This window comes from Anolis sagrei, chromosome 6 (genome assembly GCF_037176765.1).
Source record: "Anolis sagrei isolate rAnoSag1 chromosome 6, rAnoSag1.mat, whole genome shotgun sequence".
Lineage (NCBI taxonomy): Eukaryota > Metazoa > Chordata > Lepidosauria > Squamata > Dactyloidae > Anolis > Anolis sagrei.
The window spans coordinates 34,057,569-34,082,407 of NC_090026.1; the positions used below are offsets into that span (position 1 = coordinate 34,057,569).

General features: G+C 40.7%; 1 protein-coding gene across 2 annotated transcripts; it reads right to left on the bottom strand.

The window, feature by feature from the left end:
* CDK5RAP3 (CDK5 regulatory subunit associated protein 3) lies at positions 1 to 23,418 on the bottom strand. Of its 2 annotated transcripts, none has more exons than XM_060780885.2 (14): positions 23,323 to 23,418; positions 20,890 to 20,935; positions 20,309 to 20,440; positions 19,919 to 20,019; positions 17,800 to 17,848; positions 15,934 to 16,112; positions 15,337 to 15,473; positions 13,737 to 13,884; positions 11,876 to 11,998; positions 10,426 to 10,510; positions 7,715 to 7,803; positions 3,578 to 3,783; positions 1,659 to 1,830; positions 1 to 281 (listed from the first exon to the last, which is right to left on the bottom strand). In XM_060780885.2, the coding sequence occupies exons 1-14, from the start codon at positions 23,326 to 23,328 to the stop codon at positions 216 to 218; spliced, it is 1,539 nt and encodes a 512-aa protein (XP_060636868.2). In that variant the 5' UTR covers positions 23,329 to 23,418; the 3' UTR covers positions 1 to 215. The 2 variants fall into 2 exon arrangements, with proteins under 2 accessions (XP_060636868.2, XP_060636869.2); XM_060780886.2 differs by having other exon boundaries at positions 20,890 to 20,938; positions 23,323 to 23,407.
* Positions 23,419 to 24,839: the final 1,421 nt, after the last annotated feature.

Genomic DNA, 24,839 nt, shown 5'->3' on the forward strand with positions numbered 1-24,839 from the left:
CATGATGAAAGCAGCAGCTTTATTCAACCAACAACGATCTGTTAGTGAATGCTTACAACTCCACGCAGAATGGAGGTAGCCTCATACTCCTGGAAATGATCCCTTTTTCTTAGTTCTTCTCCTTGACATCATTTCTCTTTGGTTGAGTTTATGGCTAACTTTCTGTTTTTCCAACCCCACAGAGTCTTAGGTGTATATGTACACGAGGAAATGCATTAGAGAGAAGCACCCATCAGGTTCACAGGTCTGCCAGTGTATCGTTTAGAGATGTCAGCCTCAATCTGAAAGACAAAGGAACCCCATGTTAGGTGTCTTCAGTGCAGAACTACATGTTATGTGTAGTTCTGAAAAAAGAGGCCTCTTCCTCTCATCATCTGTTCTTCTCGGGGAGCAATTTGGAGAACACCATAAAGGGAAAAGAGTGTCTTCTTACTCTTGTTCTGTTCTGTCTTTTCTTTAAAAAGGCCACTGCCTCTCCCCAATCCCTTTTAATCTCGCTGAGGCGAAGAGGGAAATAACTTAACTTATAGAAAATTAGAAATGGAAAAAAATGTGGAGCGTAAAAAACCCCCTCTAAAATCAGGACAGTAAATAAAGAACACCACTCAGAAAACAGAGAAATTCCAGACATGAATCAATCAGGGCCAACTAATACCTCCCAACAAAGGATTCCCCCAGGGACTAAGCAGCCAGACCTTGAAGCTGAAAGGCTATTCAATGCTCATCAAGGTGGCCAATTGCAACATTCACATCTGCTCAAACAGACAAGAGTTCTTTCTCCCATCCATTCCATAGATATATAAACTCCAGTTGCCTAGTTTCCAACAGACTTCACAACCTCTGAGGATGCCTGCCATAGATGCAGGTGAAATGTTTCTGGAACATGGCCATACAGCCTGAAAAACTCACAGCAACCCAAAACTGTGGGAATTTGTGCAAACAAGGGGAGAAGTGAAAATGAGTGGTGGCTGTGCAACAGTGGTCCTGTTGCATTGCAGTCTGTTCCTACTTCCTTATCCATAATTAAGACGTATAGTGTATTTTCTTCAGGGAAAGTAAAAGCAGCTCAACTACAAACTCAACTACTGTGTTCAGTGTCACTTCATCCAACTTGACAAAAATCTCATCTCCTGTTTGCCAGTTTTTCCTGCAAACTTTCCATAACATTAATTCATAAAGTTGCTATAAATCACATTGTTTGTACTATTCCGTGGGAGGAAAAATATGAATGGCAACAGCATCAGATCATGTCAAATCATCAAGCAGGTTGTATGCTGTCACACATCTGAAATGGAACTGATCTACAGATTTTAGCAAGGATGAAAAAGGAGACCCCGGTGGTGCAATGGGTTAAACCCTTGTGCCGACAGGACTGCTGACTGAAAGGTCGGCGGTTCAAATTGGGAAGCGGGGTGAGCTCCCATCTGTCAGCTTCAGCTTCTCATGCAGTGACATGAGAGAAGCCTCCCACAGGAAGGTAAAACATTTGGGCACCCCTTGGGCAACGTCCTTGAAGACGGTCAATTCTCTCACAGCAGAAGTGACTTGCAATTACTCAAGTCACTCCTGACACGAAAAATAAAAAAAAACAAGGATGAACCTGGAGATGGGGTTGGAGATACAAAGGTTCTAACCTTTGTGGCTTTCATTGCACTCACCAGTTTCTGTAATTCCTTGGTCTTTTGGACAAGGATGTCCAGCTTTGGCTCCAGGCTAGCCTGTTCTTCCAGTGCCTCCTGCCGTTTCTTAATCATCAGGTCCTTTTTCAGAAGCAGCAGGTCAGCCTGTTTCAATTTCTGGTGAAGGAGCTCAGTCACACGATCCACATATCTAAACCACAAAAACATCCATGAAACACCAGCCAAAAAATTCTACTCACCACCAATGTTCATCCCACCCTGAGATCTTAGAAAAGGTCCAAAAGACCACCCTGTCCAATCCCTTTCCCATCAGGCAAGACCACCCTCCTCCCAACATTACTTTAATTTTTGGAGTACGATTTGCAGAACCACTTAACCACCACGCACAGTGGGTGCTAAGAAGTTATTTAGTTAGTTATTTTACAGAAGTTAAAAACAAATGTGGCAGCTAGAGAAAAGATGAAGCTCAACTCCGGAGATGTTCTACTCTGAAATACTTTCTGTAGAGAAAGGAACAGTTGTGAGGGCAAAAGAGGAGGTCGGGGAAGTGTACAAAAAGGAAGTTCCCTCACAGAGATTCCACTGCTACCTCTTCAAAGGGGGAGGAGACAATGGTAAGGAGGAGGAGGAAAGACAAAGCCCTTTTTGGTAAACATGCATAGGAATGTAGGGAAGGAATCCCTCAGCCTAATCCTATTTCTAGTCTAGCTACTTATTGAGGACTGGAGACTTGATGACACAAGAGACTTGTGCAGTCTAGGGACGAAACCCAACAATTAGCATTCTATTGATTAGAATGATTTTGGCTAACAGTTTGATGGTGTTTCCACTATCACCATCTAAGCCCCTTCCACACAGCTGTATAAAATCCACACTGAGCTGGATTAATTTGCAGTGGGGATTCAGATAATCCAGTTCAAAGCAGATATTATGGATTATCTGCCTTGATATTCTGGGTCATATGGTTGTGCAGAAGGGCCCTCACTACAAACTAAAATCCTCTTAATTAAAGAGGACTTCAAAAGATTATGAGACTGGAGCATTTATTTATTTTTATTTATTTACAATATTTATAGCCTGCCTTTCGCAGCCATACAGTGACTCAAGGCGGGTTACAGATTGGCGTAATTCGATGTCAGGCATTCATAAAAGTGCCATTAAAAACAACCAACATTATAATATAAAACATAAATAAAAACGGTTAAAGCATATAATCATCGGTGTCATCTTGTTAAAAACATTATCCAGTAACATAATCTGGCCATTCCATGTTCATCATTCATAGTTCCATGTTATATAGTCCGCTGCATTATCAAAAGCTTGCTCAAAGAGCCACGACTTTACTTTTTTGGTAAAGTCAGGAGGGAGGGGAGCGATCTAATATCCCTGGGGAAGAAGTTCCATAGCCGGGGGGGGGGGGGGGGGCACTACTGAGAAGGCCCTGTCCTTCGTCTCTGCCAATCGCACTTGCGAGGCAGGTGGGATCGAGAGCAGGGCCTCCCCAGACGATCTTAAGCTCCTACATGGAGCATGTAACCATAGAGGACACAGAAACCAACTCAACACTGGGCCATTTCCAGAAACTTTGTAAGTTATGTAATAATGTCTAATTCCTCATTACCAATGAGATGAGAAACATATTATTCCATAATCAAGCCCCAAGATCCTCCTGAAATCCAAATTATAGGTTGATTTTGAGATGATAAGAAGTTTTAACATTGAAACTGCCAATCCACACATTACTAGCTCTCCCCAACCAATCTTTCTCATCTCCCTAACCTTTCAATCTAGGTGGGATCAATGCTAACCTTTGCAATAGCAATCTGGCCCTATAGAAACTGGTTTTGAGTAGAGACATCTGTCAACTTCCTGGATTGGGTTCCTCTGACAGTGCCCTTAAAGAAGAGCAGTTAGATGGAAAGGAAAAATATACCAACCTTGGGGAAGCAAGGATCATAAAAAGATGTTGCATCTTTAGACTGGTCAACTGTCCAAGAAGATGCTGAATAGTTGCCACCATGGCCTCCAATTTCTCTTTGGTCTGGTCTTGTAGGATGGGTGGAGCTTGCTGGAACTGGCTCACAGCTAAAATGTCTGCCTCCTCACTTGTCTCAACAATGCGCTGGGAAAGGAAGATCTCCAACTGAAGGAAGCAGAAGAAAAGAACAAAGTAGGAAATGCAAGATGCAACTGAGTTACAGAGGAAACTTATTAACCATGCCTCTTCTGAACCAGAATCTACGAGCCTGTGTGTCAAACACAAGGTGCATGGACCGAATCCGGTCCACCATTTCATTTTATGTGGCCCTCCAGAGGATGGATTATAACTCCTGTATTCCTTATCATTAGACATCATGGCTAGAGTTGTAATACATCAACATCTGGAAGGCTACTGTTTACTCTGTCCCGTTAGGATAGTGAGATTAGAATTGAGATGTTTGTGGATATGGTGTCTCACTTCAAAACGCCCTTTAACCTTTCTCCAACCACAAAGCTACAAGTGCTATTGGGTTGCAATTTCTATTATCCCCAGTCTGCATGATGGATAATCAAAAGTGATGGGAGTTGCTGCTCAATAACATCTGGAGACTCACATGTTGGAAATAGCAACCTTCTTTAAGCCTCCACTAGTAATTTGTTTGTATATAATCCTGTTGCTTACTTATTGTATGTATGTTCTGGTATGCAGCTTTCCCTTTGCTCTATGTTTTCCTGAGAGGTTGTGGAGGGGCTGCAGACCACTTTCTCTCCTGGCATTTTGCCCACATCTATAGCAGGCAACCTCAGAAGTTGTGAGGTCTGTTGGAAATTAGGCAAGTGCAGTTTATATATCTCTGGAATGTCCAGGGTGGGAGAAAGAACTCTTGTCTTTTTGAGGCATGTGTGAATATCGGCCACATCTACGGCAGGCGTCCTCAGAGGTTGTGAGGTCTGTTGGAAACTAGGCAAGTAGGGTTTATATATCTGTGGAATGTCCAGGGTGGGAGAAAGCACTCTTGTGTGTTTGAGGCATGTGTGAATATTGCAATTATTGGAAATTCCACAACCTGTTGGAAATAAGTGCACCATAACCTTACTGAAAAGGTAAAAATGTTGTCACATTGTTTGGCAAATGTGAATCTCCATGAACATGTGGCGACTACCTTTTGAAAACCACTAGTCAAGAAAATCATGACCTTGTTAGAAGTCAATTCTTTGAACAAGTGATATTCACAAGCATTCATGTAATGGCACACAGGTAACTCAGCTGTTAAACTGAAGAACCATGTCTTTAAACTGTCAAAAATGTGTTTACTTAGCAGATGATGGTTGTTTCTTTGAAGTAGAATTTGCAGTTGCTCATCCAGTCCCCCTTAAGAACCTCTTGTTTAAAACATGCACTCAAGAGACAAAGGCAAAGTAGCCTTCTTTGAAAATAACATCTCAGGTTAATTAACAAACTTCTTGTATATATTCACTATACTAGTCCTTAGTCCAATGTCTTTAAGCACATAGATATACAGTGTTCCCTCACTGATTGCGGGCGTTCTGTTCCAGGATCACCCGTGGTAAGTGAAATACAGCAAAATAGGGATGCTCCCCCCCTCACTTCGCCTTCTCTTTCCCCTCCCTCCCCACCTCAGGCACCCATGCAACCCTCCCCTGGTAAGAGTAACACTTTCGCTTGCACAACACTCCTCCTCCTCCTCACCTTCCCTCCCTCCCTCCTTGCCTTCTTTCCTCCTTCACTTTCCCTCCGCTTCTCCCTCTCACCCGAGAGCTGCTGACCTGAGTGAGAGGGAGAAAAAGAGGAAACATGGAGGAAGAAAGAAAGCAAGGAGAGAGGGAGAAAAGGCGAGGAGGACGGCCACGCAGGTGAAAGTGTCCCTCTTGCCAGGGGAGGGTGGCATGGGCGCCTGAGGGAGGGAGGAAGGGAGGGGAAAGAGGAAAGAGAAGGCAAAATGAGAGAGAGAGAGAAGGCGAGGAGGAGGGCTGCGCAGGGAAAACTGCGAAACAGAGAGTTTGCGAACAACGAAGGAGCGAGGAAACACTGTAGTCCAAACTGTGTAACTGTACTTAATGAAGTGTGAAAGGAGACAATCTGTATCCACCTCCATTGAGGTCTAAAAGAAAACAAAAAGGAGTCCTGTGTCTGAAGCCCGTCCTACACCAAAGAGGTACAGTCAAACCGGCAAACCAAAATGTACATACAATATAGGTTAACAATTATACACATTTACAGTTAGTGGAAGCTTGGAAGGTTACTATTTCCCACAGCAAATGGCCAGCTTGATTAGCATTGAATAGCCTTGCAGCTACAAAGACTGTCTACTTCCTGCCTGGGGGAATCCTTTGTTGGGAGGTTAGCTGGCCCTGAAGAGTCAGGAGAGAATGCTTCTGGAACACAGCCATACAGCCCAGAAAACTCACAGCAACCCAGTGATTCCAGCCATGAAAGCATTTAACAACACACCGTCTTACCTGTTCACTAGCAAAGGGCTTTTAGGACAGTGGGAAGAGAGCCCACTCTTCTCAGAGGCCTGAACTGATATCTTGCAGGGAACTTCTGAGGGCTGAAAACTCCCTGCACTCATTTATTAACTTGTGACCTTGAGTATGTAAAATTTGCATTACTTCAAATAAATATTGTGAGGGACTGGGGTGAGGTGGGATAAAGGACCTTTGAACAAACTTTCACATTTTGTCTAGCAGTAGTTCTCAATCTGTGGGTCCTCAGGTGTTTTGGCCTACAACTCCCAGAAATCCCAGCCATTATACCAGCTGTTAGGATTTCTGGGAGTTGAAGGCTAAAACATCTGGAGGCCCACAGGTTGAGAACCACTAGTCTAGGGCAAAATGGGATTTCTAATATACACCAGTGATCCAAAAAGGAAGCAGTTCACTTAGATTAATTAAGTTGGACGCCAAGAATCAAGATGCCACACACACGTTTTAGAACTATTGCTTACTATATTCCAACTCTATGATTCTATTAAACTCACTTGGGTAATTGTTGGCCAGTCCCTTTCTCTTAGCCTGGTCTATCTCATACGTGCTATAAGTGCTTACTATATCTGGTCTATACCAAGTTCAAGAGACAAAACGGTGTTTTGTAAAACGGTGTTTTGTAAAAAATAAAAAATCTCTGCACAGAAGAACATCTTGGTTGGGACACAGGCTACCATCCCAATGAGACATAGGCGTGTTTACAATTAAGTGGAAACAATGGCTTTTGGCTCCACTTGTGTACACAAAAAACTCTGAAAGGAAGGAAAATTAAAAGCAAGAAGTGGGGCCTTCAGGCCATAATATCCCTCATAGGGGAAAAACAGGCAAAGCTTAACAAGTGGTAATATGGCATTCCTCTCATCCTCTAATGTGGGAAATATTTAGGGCAACAGAAGAAACAACTAATGCGTAGAAAAAAAGGTAACACAGTTAAATCAATCCAACATACTCAACATCTTAATTACATTTGTATCCTGTCTGTCCTCCATTGAACTCCCAGCAAGATACCTGGCTCTCTTTCTATCCAATTAATAGGCCAGGCTAAGAGAAAGGGACTAGCCAACGATTACCCAAGTGAGTTTCATAGAGTTGGAAGAGACCTCGTGGGCCATCCAGTCCAACCACTTGCCAAGAAGCAGGAAAATCATATTCAAAGCACTCCTGACAGATGGCCATCTAGCCTCTGTCTAAAAGCCTCCAAAGAAGGAGACACCACCACAGCCTGGGGCAGAGAGTTCCACCGCTGAACAACTATCACAGTGAGGAAGCTCTTCCTAATGCTCAGGTGGAATCTCCTTTTTTGTAATTTGAAGCCATTGTTCCATGTCCAAGTCTCCAGGACAGCAGAATACAGACTTGATCCCTCCTCGCTAAGACTTCCCCTCATATATTTATACATGGTCATCATGTCTTCTCTCAGCCTTCTCTTCTTCAGGCTAAACATGCCCAGCTCTTTAAGCCGCTCCTCACAGGGCTTGTTCTCTCATAAATCAGTAAAAATTAGAATATGGATATCCCAGGCACCACCCAAAACTTTAACTATACTATACTGGTTCTAAAGCTAGCAGTAAACAAAGTCCTTTTACCTCCATGAGCTCATCAATGAACTGATTCCGGGTGTCTGGTGTTTCTAGGATGGTGAGAGCATCAGGTCCTTTTGCAACTCCCTCTGGGGCTGGAAATGGAGAAAAGGAATAAAACTAGAATTCTTTCATTATGAAATACCAAGTTATTCAGCCTTTCCCCTTCACTTTTATCCCCCCTCCAAAAAAAACAAAAACAAAACTGAAAGACCCCATTCTAGAAATGAAGACTTTCATCTGATGTTTTCTTACCAAAACATGTCCTACTAATGCTGCTACAATCTCACTAGGAGTTATTTAAAGCTGGAATACATATATTTGCACTTAAATTCCCAGAATGCCTCTGAACCAATGTATTACCACTGATCAATGGAAGCAGCTTTCTACAAGTTGCAACTTCTAAAAGTAACTTTCCAATTTAGGAGTTATTTCACCAATGCCCCATTTCTCCTACCTTGTTCATGCCTAAACTTTAATTGCATTTGGCCCAGCCATAGATTTTAAAATATGTGTTGTATTACTGTTATTGTTATTGCTTTTTTGTTTATGAGTTTTATTTTAATTGTTTATTGTTGTTATTGCTTGTATTGATGTATTCTGGGCTCGGCCTCATTTAAGCCGCACCGAGTCCCTTGGGGAGATGGTAGCGGGGTACAAATAAAGTTTTATTTATTTATTATTATTATTATTATTATTATTATTATTATTTAAAGCTGGAATGCATATATTTGCACTTAAATTCCCAGAATGCCTCTGAACCAATGTATTACCACTGACCAATGGAAGCAGCCTTCTACAAGTTGTACCTTTGAAAAGTAACTTCCCAAACGATAGATTCTTGGATAAGTGTTCTGGGTATACATTCTATTTTAAAACATTTTTGTGGAAAGCAAAAAATGCTGGCACAGAAGGTTAAACCAATGAGCTGCTGAACTTGCTGACCGAAAGGTCGGTGGTTTGAATACAGGGAGCGGAGTGAGCTGTTAGCCTCAGCTTCTGCCAACCTAACAGTTTGAAAACATACAAATGTGAGTAGATCAATAGGTACCGCTTTGATGGGAAGGTAACAGCGCTCCATGCAATCATGCTGGTCACATGACCTAAGAGGTGTCTACAGACAACGCCGGCTCTTTGGCTTAGAAATGAAGATGAGCACCCTCCCCCCCCCCCCCGCCCCCCCGAGTCAGACACGGCTAGACTTAGTGTCAAGGGGAAACCTTTGCCTTTATATATCATACTGAAAAGGTATTAACTTTATGGCAAAATGTTTATTTATTTTTGGTTCTATTTGTATTCTTCCATTATATAGCTCAAAAATTCAATACTAAAACCAAAGAATCTGATAATTTCAGTTTGCCTTTGAAAACAAATCTTGACATGTAAGTTTGCAGATGCAAACCCACTTATGTGCAGACCAACTTCTACTGCTAATTTGAAACTAGAAATAAGGAAATGTGCATGGAAATATTCAGAATTGATAAGGACATGAGTGTATATCAATACAGTAGACAAAGAACACCAGAGAAAAGAAAAGAATTCAAATAAATTGAGCAAGGAAGGAAGGAGCATTGAAAACAGACTGGTCTATGAGAAGGGTCTATTGATGGAGAAGGAAATTTATATCCAACAGCGCCCCCTTGTGTCTGTCTCTAATCTCTATTTTTCTTCTCTCACTCCATATATGAAGGGTGAGCCTCCAAAATATTGCTTGATTGTTAGCATTCCTTGTCATTAAAAATGTTGGCTTCATCTTATGAGAGTTTTCCGGACTGCATAGCCATGTTCCAGAAGCATTCTCTCCTGACATTTCACCCACATCATTGGAAGGCATCCTCAGAGGTTGTGAGATCTGTTGGAAACTAGGAAAATGGGGTTTATATATCTGTGGAATGTCCAGGGTGGGAGAAAGAACTCTTGTCTGTTTGAGGAAAGTGTGAATGTTGCATTTGGCCAGCTTGATTAGTATTTAATAGCCTTGCAGCTTCAAAGCCTGGCTGCTTCCTGCTGGGGGAATCTGTTTGAGGTAGGTGTGAATGTTGCAATTGGCCACCTTGATTAGCATTTAATGGCCTAGCAGTTTAAAGGTCTGGCTTCTTCCTGCAGGAATTTTTTGTTGGGAGTTGGCCCGGATTGTTTCCTGTCTGGAATTCCCGTTTTTGAGTGTTGTTCTTTATTTCGAGTGTTGTTCTCCCAACAAAGGATTCCCCCAGGCAGTAATAAACCAGACCCTGAAACTGCTAGACCATTAATCAAGGCGGCCAATTGCAACATTCACACCTACCTCAAACAGAGTTCTTTCTCCCACCCTGGACATTCCAGATATATAAGTCCCATTTTCCTATTTTCCAACAGACCTCACAACCTCTGAGGATGCCCTAGATGTGGGCAAAACATCAGGAAAGAATGCTTCTGGAACATGGCCATCCAGCCCTGAAAACTCACAACAACCCAATGATTACGTCTATGAAAGCCTTCAAAAATACAAAGTCCAATTTGATTTGTTTCTAGAAACATTCACTGGTAAGTTTTGGTCAATTTTACATTTCAACGACAACACAATTCCTTAATTTATTATTTATTATTTCAATTCCTTAGTTTATTATTCCCTGTCCAGTGTTATTCTACAAAATATTTCTCCCTGATCCAGCGCTGTAAATGTGAGTATCAACTTCCTCCAAAAAAAAAAAAAAAAAATGACAGGGAAAAGCACTTACCATCACTGCCAGCCTCTGTCACCATGATCTGAGCAGCAGCTTCTTCGGTCTGATCTCCCCAGTCTATGCCAGCAGCACTACTCTCCTAAGGCAAGGAATACCAGACTATAATATGCAGGGTCCCCATGAAAGTGGGAGGCAAAGTCAATAAAAATATTGCTTTAAAAAAAAAAAACCCTGAGAGAACACCTCTCTAAAAACCTCTAGGTCCTCCAGCACAATTATATGTCGACTTCTGTGCTGAAGGACCTAGGAGTCAGGTATGAGCAAACTTCAGCCCTCCAGATGTTTCGGATAGCTGGTAGGCTATTAGGAATTGTGGGAGTTGAAGTACAAAATACCTGGAAGGCCAAAGTTTGCCCATGTCTGCCCTAGAGGTTCCTAGAGATAACATGTTAATCAAATTCATGAATCATCAAATCTGCAACAGTTAAACCCACAAATGCAGAGAACCAACTGTACTTCAATGGCTGCCATTCTGCAGATCCTGAAAGTCTAAACTGCTCTGATCAAACTGTATGACCTTATGTAAAAATTAGTAACCAAACTATCCCAGAAACATATAAAAATAATAAAACTTTATTTATACCCCGCCACCATCTCCCCAAGGGACTCGGAGCGGCTTACATGAGGCCAAGCCCAAACAACACATCAATAAAACAAAAAAGCAATAAACAAAAACAATAAATACAATACAATTAATATAAATCACATGTAAACAATAAACAGTAAACAATAACACACAAGGATTTAAAAAACCTATAGCTGAGCCAAATGTAGTAATTTAAAAATTTAAAAAATAAACGCTGGGCATGAACAAGGTAGGATATATCTGGTATAGGGTTTTAAAAGAAATGAGGGAGCACAGTCCAACCTAATCCAATAGTAAAGTGCATTCTGAGGACATATTGCTGGGAATTTTTCCTTATTTCTGGAAGGCACACATATCCTTCATTTCATACATAGCAAGAGGCAAACTGGTTTACTCACAGGAGTTGGCTCTCACATGTACAAAATAAAACACTAAGAAGAGATTTTTGACTTATGATTTGTCGTAGTAATATGGCTAGCCGGGTACACAACCTAATTCTTGGATGAAAGAGTTTCCCCAATGTGTCCTTCAGGATGTTAGGAATTATGGGAGTTGAAGTCCAAAACACCTGGAGGGCCAAAGTTTGCCCATGCCTATGCTATCCTCTACACAAACTCACAAACATGTGAGTGCTGTGATCAGTGGTAAGGCAGCTAGAAAAATAGTGGGGTATAAATAACAACAACAACAGAAGTCAATGGGACACAAGGAATTAAGGAAGAGAGCTTTTGCTTCATAGGCTCCAAAGCATACCAATCCAACTGCCTGCTTCTCTTGGGCTAACGGTCTGGTTTCCTGGGCAAAAAACCAAAGCTCAGACAAGCAGCAATTAAATGTAGAGGTAGGGAAAAGACTCACTTGAGTTTCAGGCTCCAAAGAAATTCCCCAGTCTATGTCCTCACTTGTTCCTTCAACTGAGATGCCATAATCGTCTGTGGCAGAGGCAGATGGCGACTCTGCTCCAAAGTCGCCCCAGTCTATCTGTAACCAAAAAAGGAAGTAGAAACCATGTTTTATTGCAGAAACCAACATTTACCAAATAAATTTGGATGTTTCGCCTTAGTAAGTGTCCTAAGTCAAGGTTAATATTTATTTATCTAATGTATCTTGCCTTTCTCCCAATATAACACCCGAGACAGGTCACAAATAATGATTTCAAATACCTGTGAAATATAAACACATGAACACAGAGAGTATACTATTCTTTTAGCACCAGACCTTTTTTCTCTTTTACTGAGGACTATTTATCTATCTATTTACTAGCTGTCCCCTGCCATGTGTTGCTGTGGCCCACATGGGGGTTCTGTGTGGGACGTTTGGCCCAATTCTATCATTGGTGGGGTTCAGAATGCTCTGTGATTGTAGGTGAACTATAAATCCCAGCAACTACAACTCCCAAATGTCAAGATTCTATTTTCCCCAAACTCCACCAGTGTTCACATTTAAGCATATTGAGTCTTTGTGTGAGTCCACAGTGCTCTCTGGATGTAGGTGAACTACAACTCCAAAACCAAAGGACACTGCCCACCAAACACTTCCAGTATTTTCTGTTGGTCATGGGAGAACTGCGTGCCAAGTTTGGTTCAATTCCATCGTTGGTGGGGTTCAGAATGCTCTTTGATTGTAGATGAACTATAAATCCCAACAACTACAACTCCCAAATGGCAAAATCAATTTTTGAGTGAAGGACATACATTGGGTTGTTAGGTATCTTGTGTCCAAATTTGGTGTCAATTCGTCCAGTGGTTTTTGAGTTCTGTTAATCCCACAAACGAACATTACATTACATTACATTATATTACAATACATTACATTACTATTTATTTATTTATTTATGGTATTTAAATTTTGCTATTTTCACCCAGAAGGGGACTCAAGATGGATCACAGAACACACATATGACAAACATTCAATGCCGTTACAAACTGACAGGACAGACACAGTACATAGATAGAGGTATATAGCTTTTTCCCATCTTCGGCATCTTAGAGGTTGTGCTCAATTCCTACCTCGGGGAGGGGGGGGTGCTGTTGCTCCATCCATCATGCCCAAGAGCCCTGTTCACAGACTTCCTTCTTTTTGATCGAATCGCTGGCATTTTCTGGTATTTCCTCATGGTGCCATTAAAATACCTCCCCGCTTTTTAAGCAGTACGTATTTATCTATTCACAGCTGTTTTTGATCTGCTAGATGGACTGTGAGCTGGGCTCAAAGTCAGGTGCTCACCCCCAACCCGGGTTTCAAACTGCCAACCTTTCGATTGGCAAGATTTATAGCAGCTGGTGGTTAACCTGCTGTGCTAAAGCCTGACCCAACTAGGACTAGAATTCTTTAATTCTATTTTTAATTTCTATACTAGCTGATAGATGATTTTAAGAGATACGTTAAACTGACACTTCTATAAAACTTCACTGAATAAAAATAAAACTATGTTTTATTTTATAACAAAATATTTTGGGACTCTGCTTAGTTGCGTGGGACAATGCACAAACTTCATGAGCTACATAAATAATTACATGTAATTATAGATTTACAGATACATTGAGCTACAGATACAAATTGCATTTCAGTCTTTAATCTGACTTTTAAAAAAACCCAGTTTGTTTATGTCCTTAATATTCTCAGTTTGAAGAAGTACAACATTAGCAGGTGTTATATAATTAGAAATCTTGTGCATTTCATTGCATCCACTTTGACCCCCTTCATCAAATGAACATACCGCTGCCTCATCCACTGCCTCTTCTTTCACTTCTTCTGTCTTTGGCCGTTCTACTGATGTTGGCTTGACTCCTCTCCTCCATTCATAAATAGTTGTGTTGCCCCGAACCTGCATATGTCTCAATAATGGGACCACTTGCTCTGTGGAACTAGAATGCAAAAGGAGAGCAAGCTATGAAGATTTCTGGTTTCCTGAAAAGTTATGATCACTTTTTTTTTAAAAGTAACATAAGTAGGTTTAAAAACACCAAGATCTTTCATTGTTAGATGAAGCTATGATAATGGAAGTTTTCGTTGTGGCTGCACCTCATAATTGGTACTTCAACTCTCATTCCAGTTTAGAAACCAGGCAAGCACAACAAACTGAAGGAGCTCTGAAGTGCTGGAAAGTGAGATCCCGAACAATGATACGTCCAGTCCCCTCCTGCTGGTAATATATGAAGAAAAGCAGCACAACTGTATTTCACACCATGATTCACTTGGCAAGAGGAGGCTGGATACATCAACACAGAGACCCCCACTCTCCAGCACTTTGGAACAGCTTTGGTTAGTGTAGCTGCCTGGCATTTGCTAACTATGTAATGGTGCCATGATCACAGATATGAATTATAATATATGCAGTGTAAAAGTATGGCTTATAACATTGTAAATACCCAAGACATTGGTTTTCAACCTGTGGGTCCCCAGATGTTTTGGCCTTCAACTCCCAGAAATCCTAACAGCTGGTAAACTGGGATTTCTGGGAGCTGTAGATCAAAACATCTGGGGACCCACAGGTTGAGAACCACTGACCTAACAGGATGTCATCCAATATTTAAATAAATCATTGGGTTGTTGTAGATTTTTCGGGTTGTATGGCCACGTTCTAGAAGCAGCCTCCCAACCTATGCCTGCCACAGATATAGGTGAAACGTCAGGAGAGAATGCTTCTAGAACATGGCCATACAACCTGAAAAACCTACGACAACCGAGTGATTCTGGCCATGAAAGCCTTCAACAATACATTAAATAATTAACTATCTATAAATTATAATCTGTAAAATAAAACAACATGTAATAAAAGTAATAACAACAAGAATCCAAAAAGACATATTTTTAAGAAAAATGCACATCATGACATACTGAATCTACTCACATGTGAGTAGTCGTGGATTGATACTTTATTTACTACCCAGAGCATGAATCATGGCTTATGTTGTGAATGGTTTAATGTCACTATATTCACTATATTGTGGATATTGTTTTTAATGACTATATTTACTATATTGTGAATATTGTTTTTAATGACTTTTATGATAATTTGGTTATAATTAATTGCTACTGTTTAACTCTGTATGTATTTATGGTTTTATACTGTGTTATTGATTGTGGCATCAAATTGCTGACTTTGTTAGCCACTCTGAGTCCCCCCCCCCCCCCAACCGGGGTTGAGAAGGGTGGGATAAAAATGCTGTAAATAAATAAAATAAATTCATACAAATAATTTACCATGCTCAATGCAGAGCAAAATACTACACTATACTACAAAATAAGTATACTAATATATAGCAAGAGGCTCAAACAGCAACCAACCAAAATGAATTAATGTTCTAGCACCTTACTTGTCACATACAAATTGTACACAGGCCTGGTAGAGGTTGATGGCTTCCGAAAGCCCACTGGCACCTGTCCCGATCTCATCAAGCTGTGATGGCAGGTCTTTCACCAAGGCCACAAGCTCTCGATGCACATTATCCCCCTAAGAAGACAGAAGGAAAGGGCTGCATGAGGGGCGGTATTTTCAACATGAGGTTTGTCTAAGCCCACTGTATCTTTTGAAATGGATTGTGCACTTCCACTTTCTTAAAAACTTGATTTTTAAAACAATACTACCGAAGTCCATAGTCTTAGTGGAAAACAGCATAAAATCTTTGTTTACAATGGGCCCCCTCTGCTAAACTATTTGGAGATGTACACAGTCATGCGTATTCCTAATATTAGACTGAGGTGGGGCATGGTGGGCAACGTATGGGTCTTGAGATGTTGCTGAATTGCAATTCACAGCATTTCTTAGCACTGGCTCATGAGAGTTGTATTTCAACAGTATTCTGCCCACCCCTAGATTAAGGAGACATTGTTAAGGGCCTGACCAGAAGTAGCATTCGCCATCATTCTCAAAACAGACGCCTATGGTGTGGGACACTGAGAGTACTCTGTACCGTAATTCCATATTGTTTGCAGGAAGTATAGAAGCGCTCCCTCATCTCAGTAGCTGCCAACTGGCACTCTTCCTCTTTGCGACTATATTCCTGCTGGAGTTGCTGGCATTTACTAATCTGCTTTTTGAGCAAAGGGATCTCATAGTTCACATTTCGCACCAGAAGGTTTGCCAATTCCACTGTGGGGAGGAAAACATTGGGAAACAAACATGTGTGAACGCCTATGCTTTAACTTTTTCACATTCTACAAATTCTAGAACATTCCTCGAAAAACATAGCAACTACTATTCACTATATCAGGGTGACCCACATTAGTGAATGCAAATGATAACATACATTAACTTATAAAAAATTGTTCACATGAGACTTTACAGCTCTTGTTCATTGATTTTTAAATGTAATATTAAACCTTTTTTTACATCTGCGATATTGAATTCTCAAGCGGCAAGTCATTAATTATATTCCCTTCCTGCTACATCTAGATCACATGGGCAAACTTTGGCCCTCCATGTGTTTTGGACTTCCAACTCATAAGGCTGTTAAGAATTGTGAGAATTGAAGTCCAAAACATCTGGTTGGACAAGGTTTGTCCATGCCTGATCTAGACTCTTAAGAGTAAATCCAAAAGCACAGCCAAAATCCTGTTGGTGTGTTGTGTCTTTCACCTCAAGTGAAAATTAGAATTGTGCAGTTACACAGTATCTATTTCCAGTAGAGGACTGTCATTATTTAGTGTGTAGCAGATCTGACAAAGTTCTGCTTGTGAGGAGACTGATGGTCCTTATGCTTCTCTCCAATGCACATAAAATGGATACTTTTGCCAGTGTCCCATTATGCATCTTCACAATTCAGTAACTGGGTTTCTTAGCACAGTATCTCTTGTACGTAGCTAGGTATATGCAGTTACATTCCATAAAAGGTCATGTAGGATTCCAATGTAATTCTTTCTAAAGCTATGTAAGACATCTCTGACCCATCAAGTCATATGGGTTTATTGACTTCCAGTTATATTAATTCATGCCATCTAAGTATCATTGGCCTACTGAAGGCTTTGGTCTCAGGCCCTTTTTGGCTCCGAAACTCATAGGTAGCCCCCTCTCCAGGTTAATCCCACAGTTCCAACCCTCAGGGTCCTGTCACTCACTCTGCCCCCCCCCCTTTTCCCCTCTTAATTCCCCAAGGCGATCCCTATGTGGACCTGTGGCTGTACTCCTCTATGGGGCCACTTTGGTAACTGAGACTAGACTAACTATTAGTAAGAACAACCAAAACATTTTCAAAAAACTAGAAGTTTATTAAGATCTATTATTTATATAACACCTTAAATCTGAATGATAAAGTCCTTCATATCTCATCAAAACCATATTTATTTTCCCCCGCCTGACTGTGTTGTCTCTACACAGCTCTCCCCTATCTCTAGGTCTTTCTTCCCAATCTGCCTTCTAGCAAAGACAAGCCTCAAGTTTTGTATCATTTCTCTTTCATACCCCCACTCCACTTAATAATACTTCCTAAGCTGTGATCAACTGGCACCAACTAAGCTTGCCCAACTTCTCTGCTCATGTTAGTATCAGCAGGATTCCTCACTTATTGTTGCTTTATTCACATAGACTCCCAAACAGTAATTTGTCCTCACAGAACACCTAGCGGATCTGGGATCCAAGGGAAGGCTATGAAATCCTCGGTAGAGCTATAAATAAATAACATCTGTATACAAAACTGTTTTTAACAAAATCAAATACTGTGCTGAAGTGATTACAATAAAAAGGTCATAACAAGGTGAGCTTTGATTGTAGAAGTATGTTGTTTGTGACTCACTGTGACACCTATGTGGCATCTCTGTGCCTTCCACAGAAACTGGCTTACCTAAGTACGTATTGTCCTTTTCATACAGTGATACAATTTCTTGCCAGTCCTGTGAGAGGATAGAAAAGCAAGACAAAGCTAATTAGTCTACAGGGCAGTGTAATCTGTAGGTTAGGAGAGACATAATGTTACTCTTCCAGGTTACTAATAAAAGTACCTAGTACATTTTGCTTTCTCAGCTGAAGAACAACATAGTCCTTGTACATGTGCAGAAGCTGATGTGAGTAATCTTTCTTCAACATTGGTAACTGGAAAGCATCCTCCACTACAACTAAAAGCATTACATAGGGTAAGCGTCTGCAGAGCAACTCCATGTCACAAGATCCAAGTCCTTCAGAATTCCCAAGATCCTCCCACAGACCTATTAAGAAGAAACATCCAACTGGCTTTTCCTATTTCTGTTTTGCAGACGTTTAAGGCCTAAATAGAAAGGGAACTATGGGGTTTGCAAGGGGCAGGTTTGTTCCCAGCTCCAATGCAGCATCATGACGGAGCAGCCGGGCCTAGCTGTCCTCTGATAAATGCTAAGTATGTCAGATCTCTACCATCCTCCAGCTGCCAAAATCTTAGCATGGTAGGAGGTGTAACACTAATGACAAACTCTCTCTGTCACAGTGTAGAAATACCATCAGTGGATAAATGCAGTTTTTGAACTATTTGTTTAGAAAACAGTCTTGCTGCATTCAGCAAGATTTGCTCATAACCAAAAGTGCACTGAATTTCAGCATCAGTAGCTTCTGGAGTTGATTGTGCCTCTTATATAATGCTGCCCTGACACTCTTTCACTGTGAAGGAGGAAAGGGAAAAACGTGATTCATCTGAACTTCCTGATATTTGCATTTTGAAGCAAAGCAATATGAAAAGATAGCAGAAATTGTGCTTAGTACCTTGTACACAATTGGTCATACAAACTGTTTTATTTTTGTAGCAATCCAAACTGAAGATTGGGAAGAAATTGAGTACTTGATTGTACAGTAGAGTCTTGCTTATCCAACATAAATGGACCGGGAGAACATTGGCTAAGTGAAAATGTTGGATAATAAGGTGGGATTAAGGAAAAGCCTATTAAACATCAAATTACATTATGATTTTACAAATTAACCAACAAAACATAATGTTTTGCATCAAATTGACAGAAAAAGCAATTCAATACACAGTAATGTTATGTAGCAGTTACTGTATTTAGGAATTTAGGACCAAAACAGACAAGGGTTCTTTCTTTCTCCCACCCTGGACATTATTCCAGGCGGGAAGCAGACTGCGTTGGATAATACAGAATGTTGGATGAGTGAGGTTCTACTGTGCTTTGTTTTTTAGCACACTGCTCTGCCTCAATCTGCCCCAATCTGACTAATGGTAGAATCAGCCCTGGTGAAAAGACAAGACACTCCAGGAAATGTTGCCCTGAAGCCTCCGATTCTTGGACCTATGTGAGGAATGGAATATCCGCTTAGAAAGACCTCTCCACATTTAAGCATAAGAAAAGGTTAAGCAGCAAGAAAGGCCGTTTTCTGAGTGGATGAATACTTAGAGTATTCGGGTTCTCAAGAGCTGCAGCCCAATGCCATCTAGAGAACAACACATCCTCCACCTCTGCTGTGGCAGCTGGTTGGTTACTTTACTTTTTACAATCAGAAGCTCAAAAGAAATTGGTTTCACTTCTCCTCAGAATAAGAATTTTAAATTCGATCATCTAATATCTGTGAGAAGAGCTGAGTGAAAAGCGAATTATACCAACACATATTTTTATTTAAATGTTTCCTATGCTGTAATTTCAATGTTTGGGGGGGGGGGTACCAAAAATCTATGCCATGGGATCTTCTAGGGAAGAAGATGTCTGGGCTCAGTATTTCTTTTTGGTTATTGTTTGATTTTGTAGAAGGACCCATTTAACAGCTCTCTGGGTTTTAGTAAAAAAATTAAATCTGAAACCTGAAAATCTGAAACTGAAACTCTGAAATCTGAAACTCATCCTTTCCATATAACATTTGTTGTAAGCCCTTGAGAAATGGCAAGGAATGGGGAAGCAACCTGAGAAAAGAAACCTGAACAATACCAACGATGTAGGAGTCACTCCACAAAATGGAATGCTAGAAACGATGCTCCCATGCTCACTGACCTTCATTCGCTGAGAAGAATAACGGCCAAAGATGTTTTTAGTGGAAGCTTCTGTTCCCCTAAGTATCTCCACAATCCTCAGGCAGTGAAAATAGTGAATATCTAAAATTACAGAGAAAGCTGTTAGATTCTGCTCCGTGTCTTTCTTTTTTGACCACCAACAAGGCTGATAAGTTCCAAATACTTGGTGAGCTTGGCGCCTTAAAATATGATTTGAAATCTTTCTAGTACAGTGGTTCTCAACCTGTTGGTCACCAAATGTTTTGGCTTTCAATTCCCAGAAATCCTAACAGCTGGTAAATTGGCTGGGATTTCTGGGAGTTGTAGGCCAAAACACCTGGGAACCCAAAGGTTGGGAACCACTGAGTTCAGAGTTTCTTTAAATACTCACAGGAACCAGAAAGAAGCTGCTTGATTTCTACATTTTCTGGCATGTCTTGGATGGCGGCAGCAATCTTCTCACGGACAGTCCGGACTTGACCCTGCCATTTCAGGTTGCAGTGTCGCCTGTCCACTAGCCAATCTGCAGGAAAAATAGGTATCCATGTTAAATACTTGCCAGAAAGAGCAATGTCTCAAAACTAGCTAGGTAACACAGCAAATGACACTTCCAACCCAAATTATTTTTTTCTGAGCTATTTTCAGATATGACTTAGAAAACTCTGCAAGCACTTCCCACATCTCCTGTATGAAAATACAATAATAACAAAATGAATAAACAAAATATCACAATTCAATTTCTGCTTTGTTTTTTTCTGATAAGGTTGGTCATGCACTTCATTCCTGAAAATAATATAGGGAGAAAGGATCATTCCCCAATAAGGGTCAGCTTTTAAGTCAGAGCTGGTTTGTAGTTCAGCAGCACAAGAGTTTTAATTCATTGCGCCACCAATAAAATATTAAAACTAGGCAAATACATTAAAATAATTATTCTTCAATGTACACAAAGACCAAGGGAAAAAAGGAACATACCAAGCAATTTGCTCGTCTGTATGTCAATTGGCAAGTTCTGATAGTCCTGCTGAAATAGAAACAAAGAAAGAATGAATTGCCCCAATATTTTTTCCAGGTGTTTGTATAGATATTTCCATTGAGTGTTCACATTTTGAAAGATATATCATACCTATCTGGAGTGCCATTACCTGCAAGAGTTGCTAGACCTAAGACAAGAGGCAAATTCTGTACTTTTTATAGTTGTGTAAAAAACGTTTTGGGAGATGTTGCTTTAGCTGAAATTCCCCTTTCCTATTACAACTATAAAAGGGAATTTTCACTGGCAATTCTAGATGCCACTATCTATTGCTTATTTACAGACATATCTCTCCTCAAAATGTCACCATGTTTAATGGCAGGCTAAAAAATTCTTATTCAGGCAGCCAGGGGCTGTTGTGTGACGTTTATATGTGTTTTAAACAGGATTCTATGCTTTTAACTATTTATTTTTTAGTTAGTTCTAGGTTTAATTCTCACTTATTGTCCATAGCCATTAGGTTTTGATTATATATTATATTGATTTTAGCACCCTTTGCCAGTTTGAATCTTGTTAAGAAAGAAAAAACAAAATATAAATAATAATAACAGTAATTCTACAAACGCATGGCAGCACATAATAGTTCTAACTGATAGGTTTAGGTCAATGTTTCTCAACCTTCTTAGTGCCGTGACCCTTTAATACAGTTCCTCATGTTGTGGTGACCCCTAACCATAAAATAATTTTTGTTGCTATTTCATAACTGTAATTGTGCTATTGTTATGAATCATAATGTAAATATCTGATATGCAGAATGTATTTCCATTCACTGGATCAAATTTGGCATAAATACCCAATACCAATATGCCCGACTTTGAATACTGATGGGGTTGGAGGGGGTATTGATTTTGTCATTTAGGAGTTGAAGTTGCTGGGATTTATAGTTAACCTACAATCAGAGAGCATTCTGAACTCCACCAGCGATAGAATTGAACTAAACTTAGCACACAGAAGTCCCATTACCAACAGAAAATACTGGAAGGCTTTGGTGGCCTTGAGTTTTGGAGTTGTAGTTCAAGAGAGCACTGTGGACTCAAACAATGATGGATCTGGACCAAATTTGGCACAGATACTCAATATGCCCAAATGTGAACACCGATGGAGCTTGGGGAAAATAGACCTTGACATTTGGGAGTTGTAGTTGCTGGGATTTATAGTTCATCTACAATCAAAGAGCATTCCCCCTTCGGGGGAAGAAGGGCGGGGTATAAATATAGGAAATAAATAATAAATAAATTCTGAACCTCACCAATGATAAAATTGGGCCAGACTTCCCACACAGAACCCTTATGACCAACAGAAAAATACTGTGTTTTCTGAAGGTCTTTGGTGATCCCTCTGACACCCTCTCGCGACCCCTCCAGGGATCCCGACCCCCAAATTGAGAAACACTGAATTAGGCAAACCGGATCCATTAGGAAGAGAGAGAGAGACATAGTTTTCAAACACATTAATAAACCTACAATGGAAATTTCCTGATTTCTTTCTTTTAAGGAGAAAAAAAGGTAAGGCACTGTGGTGACAATTACATTGAGGTCACTGTTGGAGTAAATGAAATTCCTCATTACATTGTGTTGTCGAAAGCTTTCATGGTCGGAATCACTGGCTTACTGTGAGTTTTCCGAGTGGTATGGCCATGTTCCAGAAACATTTTCTCCTGACGTTTCGCCCACATCTATGACATACATTCTCAGAGGCTGTGAGATCTGTTGGAAACTGGGCAAGTGCGGTCTGTTGGAAACTAGGCAACTCACTTACCTAGTCTCCAACAGACCCCCTAACCTCTGAGGATGCCTGCCATAGATGTGGGTGAAACATCTAGAATTCCCCTGTTTTTGAATGTAGATCTTTATTTTGAGTGTTGTTCTCTCAACAAAGGATTTCTCCAGGCAGTAAGAAGCCAGACCTTGAAACTGCTAGGCCATTAAAGGCTAATCAAGGTGACCAATTGCAACATTCACACATGCCTCAAGCAGACAAGAGTTCTTTCTCCCACCCTGGACATTCCACAGATATATAAACCCAATTTTCCTAGTTTCCAACAAACCTCACAACCTCTGAGGATGCCTGCCACAGATACAGGCGAAAAGTCAGGAGAGAATGCTTCTGGAACATGGCCATACAGTCCTGAAAATTCACAGCAACCTCATTACATTATTTGGTAGAGATCAAAGGATGTTAACAGAAAGGATAAGTCCATGACAAAGTTTAAGGGTGCATCTACACTGAAGAATTAATGCAGTTTGATACCATTTTGGCTCAATTGCTATGGGATCATAGTCTACACAGCCAAGGCTGGAAATGGTTGCTTAGCAACGCAAGTAGACCCTCCCACCCGCGCCCACGTCCCTCTAGTATTAAAAACCCTTCCCCACCTGCATGGTCTCAGGCGCATCCGACGTCAAAAGGACTTGCTCCAGTCGCCACTCCGCCCTTCCGCATCGGCAACCAATCGCTAGAGACGCTGAGACGCGTTCTGACGCCGTAGCCAATCAGAAATGCGCGTTCTACAGCTCTAGGCCCACCCGTTTTGCGAAATGACATGAAGGCGCTGCAAAGGGCCACGCATCCTTCTTTTCCTGATTGGCTAGTGGAATCCACCAATGGGAAAAGCAAGAGGGGAAAGAATCAGTAACAGCTACAAGCCAGCAGGTGGCGCTGTAGAACAACACAGGCTGAGCCTCTGAGGAGACGCAGCTTTGGATAAATAATTCACGTGTGAATCTGCGCGCCTGATTGTAGGTCAACACCAGGAGCCAAATAAATCAGTCTAAGGGTAGGATTAGTGACCAGAGAACCATAGAATCATAGAGTTGGAAGAGACCTCATGAGCCATCCAGTCCAACCCCCTGCCAAGAAGCAGGAATATTGCATTCAAAGCACCCCTGACAGATGGCCACCCAGCCTCTGTTTAAAACCTTCCAAAGAGGGATTGCAAATGCGGCCCTTTTTACACTGCTATATAATCCAGATTATCAAACTAGATAATCTGCATTATCTGCTTTGAACAGGATTATATGAGTCCACACTGCCATATAATCCAGTTCAAAGCAGATAATCTGGATTTTATATGGCAGTGTAGAGGGGCCTGAGAAATTTAAGTCAGGTTACGATGTTATCGACTCAATATGAAGAACACCTTTTTCTCCTACTACTCTTATTCCATTACAGGGGTGTGTCTACACTAAGCAATGCAGTTCGACACCACATTATCTGCTTTGAACTGGATTATATGAGTCCACACTGCCATATAATCCAGTTCAAAGCAGATAATCTGGATTTTATATGGCAGTGTAGATGGGGCCTGAGAAATTTAAATCAGGTTATGATGTCATCAACTCAGTATGAAGAACACCTTTTACTCTTAATCCACTTTAGGAGTGCGTCTACACTAATCAATGTAGTTCAACACATTATCTGCTTTGAACTGGATTATATGAGCAGCACTGCCATATAATCTAATGCAAAGCAGATAATCTGGATTTTCTATGGCAGTGTAGATGGGGCCTGAGAAATTTAAATCAGGTCATCGACTCAGTATGAAGAATACTTTTTACTACTCTTAACCCACTTTAGGGGTGCGTCTAAACTAATCAATGCAGTTCAACACCACATTATTTGCTTTTAATTATTATTATTATTATTATTATTATTATTATTATTATTATTACTTTATTTGTACCCCGCTAGCATCTCCCGAAGGACTCGATGTGGCTTACATAGGCCAAGGCCTCAAAACACAATACAATACAATACCTAAAGCAAATTAAAAACAGTTAAGCAGTATAACAACAAACATAAACAATGCATCAAGACACTATAAAACTGGGCCGGGCCAGAGTAATGGGTACAAGATTAAAAGTGCTGATGTGGCAGGAGGTATGTAGGATTA

Excerpts from the sequence above, each read along its gene's own strand:
- CDK5RAP3 (XM_060780886.2), bottom strand. Across the intron at positions 13,885-15,336 it reads GTACAATTTGTATGTGACAA|TTCCACAGAGCAAGTGGTCC; the intron begins GTAAGGTGCTAG and ends TTTGCATTCTAG. Across the intron at positions 3,784-7,714 it reads TCATTGATGAGCTCATGGAG|TTGGAGATCTTCCTTTCCCA; the intron begins GTAAAAGGACTT and ends TGCTTCCTTCAG.